The following is a 3,309-nucleotide window of genomic DNA, read 5'->3' on the forward strand; positions in this document are numbered from 1 at the left end:
ATTAAACGGTAAAAACCCCCCTTTATAATAATAATATTACTTATATATATATATTTGTATTTTTATAAAAGTAAACTAATATAGCGTTAAGCTTTGTTTAAAGATTTCCCTGTGGAACGAACCGGACTTACTAAAAACTACACTACTGTACGATTAGGTACACTGCCTATAAGTGTTGTAGCAAGGTTTAAGTATATCCGTTCTATAAATAAATAAATATCTTGTGTAAAATTGTATCGTATTTAATAGTATTTCCTGTAAAAATTTAATAACTATTTTGTATACACCCCGCTGCACATCAGTCAACGAACGTGCTTCTTGGTTGACAACATTACACTTCATCCATTCAAGAAACATTGATGTATTGACAGATGGTTTTTCTACTACATCTTCTACTACTCTATCTTAAAGGAAGGGTCTTTTCTAACAAAGCTTCCAACTGTTCCGGATAATCATCATCTTCAGACAACTCCTTCATTAAATCATATGTTGTTTTGGTGACGAACTTCTTGACAACCGTTTCAAATACTGTAAAAGAGGTTGTGCCAGATGTATTTTCTACACGGATTGGCACTTTAGACCTGTTATGTATAAAAACATTTACACAATTAAAGGTTTAGTAAAACCACAAATCAATATCTTACCATAAATTTTAATATTTATTTGTGTTTCACCTGATGACAGGTTCCGGCTTATCTCTACAATCGAAACACTTGCGCTTCAAAGCTAATTGCTGATCAATGTCCAATGTAAGATCGTAGTTTGGGGTAACAGGTTTTGTACTCTTATTACATTTTTTGTAGGCAATGTAATACCAAAGATCGTCGGGAAGAATGGTGTTGATTGTGGCTTCAACAATGTAGATACCTTTCTGTAATTATTTGATTAACAAAGTTTAATATTGGCATTAGATGTGCAGTTATATTACATGAAATGGTGAAAGATAAAAAAACTACTGAAATAAAGTATGCAGTAAAGCTTCCATGTAATATGACTACCATAAAATGATCACTAAACTTTGGTTAGAAACTTCTCTTTACATATGGGACCAAAACCATAGATTGAAAATACGATAAATGATCTGTTTAATTAAATAATTAAGTAATTACCATGGTCGGGTTTAGCTGATTTAAACCAAGATGCTTTGCATCTTTAAACCAAGATTTAGGATTCTGATCACGAGGTGGCATAATTGACATGGAAGGAGCTAAGGAACCAACTGAATCGTCAGTAGAATGGATCTCATTGAGGCTATGATATACACAATAAGAGGTGGTTAGTTAGTTAAAACAAAGTAGTTGAAAGAAACAATAAATACATATGATGATGTATTTATGACCCAATGATTGTATTAAATGGTGGAGTGCATTCAATTGACTACATTCAATGAAATACATTGGTCCATGAATGTAGTAATTGATTAGCAAATGATTTTTGGTTTACACTGCATTGATTAAATAAGATATATAAAATACTATTCATTAATTAGAGATTTTTTTAACAATCAAAAGTTGATTTTATGATCTTAAGGTAGTTGTTTTTTCTTAAAAAATTTAGGGTTTAACTGTCTAATGTAAGGAGCAACGGTATTTAAATTTTTACTTAAAAATTTTACCGCTTAATGAACTCATCAATCCGCGGATGATTTTTGTCAACAACTACATTGGTGTAATTCCAGTCGGTAGACACGGTAAGCTTTTCTGCAGCATATAGACAACAAAAGATATTAGACAAAAACCATGAAAGTTATACAAAGATCATAATCACAGCATTGCACATCATACGTACGATTTCAGGAATAAAACAATTAAGGTTTGGTGTATAAAAAAGTACAAACGGTTATGGTTTTTGGTGACTCCAAACTGAATGATCAAGATGACAGAAGAATCATCAGAGACATTTTTGATATGGTGTTTGAAATCAACGGCGAATTGTCCCCACAGAGTTGCATCGACTTCCAATCCACTATTAATCAATGAATTTAAATAACTTATATAATTGTAACAAAGATTAATAAGAATAACTGAAATTAAAGAAACATACATTTCCTTTAAAGTCTAAGGTGTTAAAAATTTACACTAAATCCTTGAGTTGTAGATTGATGTACTTGTTCTTTAATTCACCACTATTTTTGAAATCTAGAAGTGGACCATAGCAGGATACTCGTCTAATAACATCTGTAACAATAATCCAAAACACCATAAAATCTTAAATTAAAAATTGATGTAAGTTACAAATATAAAGGGTTCAAACTACAAAAAAAGGCTTATGATAAACAATATATCACCTGTAGAAACTCCAACTACAAGCTCACTCTCGATCAAATGCTCAAAAGGAATGAAAGTCAAGCCATTATTCTCAGTCCATTGGTTAGTGGGTATTTCAAACACAGAGGTTTTTTTTAGTAAACATGAGTTTGTACTCATGTTTCACATGTTTGGATCGGTAACAAATGGGACTGTCAACAACAACAGGGTAGGACATACAATAATTGCCCCATTCTTTGATGAGTTCATAAAACTTTGAGAGCAGGGCGTTACGGATGTTGACGACAATCTTATGGCCCTTTTACGAACAAAACATTTGTAAGAAACAAAAAAATCAAAAAAATTTGAAAATAAATTTTTAAAAAATTAACAATTTTTGGTAAACAAAGAAAATAAACACAAACCATATCATCAGAGACTATGAGCTCCATAACGGGTTTGCCAGCGTCAAATCCGTGACCAAGCTTTTTGATAACTCAAACGACTTTAACTTTTAGTTGGAAATTAACTTGTCGTCCGTCAATAGATTGAACAGAGATGATCTTGTTTGATCTTGACATGATTTATTCCTAAAATGAAAAGAAGTTATCATTACAAAATACCATTTAAGCATATGTAAACCGGAAAAAGGAAAAAATAAATTACCTGGGACGTTTCTTTGATTCAGCTGGAGAGAGTGGAGAGAGGAGAGGAAAAGGGTGAATTTGAATTGTGAGAGGGTATGGTGTAGGGGGAATACAAAAAATTCTTGGTATGTGTGAGTATACTTTTGGTTGAGAAATGGTAACAATTTGAATTAAAGCAACAAAAAACTTTTTAATAAGTCATTTTTTTAATTAAATCCGATTTTTGGAGCATTGTTGGATGAGGTGGATGTGTATGTATATATATGTATAGGTATTATGTGAGTTAAAATGCAATAGCAACAAATTGGGTGTATGTATAGATTTTATGTGAGTAAGGCTTCTCTCCACTACAGATATATGTATATGTATGTATACATACATATACATATGTATGTATATGTATATATATATATATA

At 31.3% G+C, this 3,309-nt stretch overlaps 1 protein-coding gene across 1 annotated transcript; it reads right to left on the minus strand.

The window, feature by feature from the left end:
* Nucleotides 1–400: 400 nt before the first annotated feature.
* On the minus strand, nt 401–2,426 carry LOC139899823 (uncharacterized). The gene is made up of 7 exons (XM_071882654.1): nt 2,288–2,426; nt 2,078–2,177; nt 1,838–1,965; nt 1,616–1,700; nt 1,110–1,251; nt 675–871; nt 401–581 (listed from the first exon to the last, which is right to left on the minus strand). The coding sequence occupies exons 1-7, from the start codon at nt 2,424–2,426 to the stop codon at nt 401–403; spliced, it is 972 nt and encodes a 323-aa protein (XP_071738755.1).
* Nucleotides 2,427–3,309: the final 883 nt, after the last annotated feature.

The sequence above is a fragment of the Rutidosis leptorrhynchoides genome, chromosome 3, assembly GCF_046630445.1.
Source record: "Rutidosis leptorrhynchoides isolate AG116_Rl617_1_P2 chromosome 3, CSIRO_AGI_Rlap_v1, whole genome shotgun sequence".
Classification (NCBI taxonomy): Eukaryota; Viridiplantae; Streptophyta; class Magnoliopsida; order Asterales; family Asteraceae; genus Rutidosis; species Rutidosis leptorrhynchoides.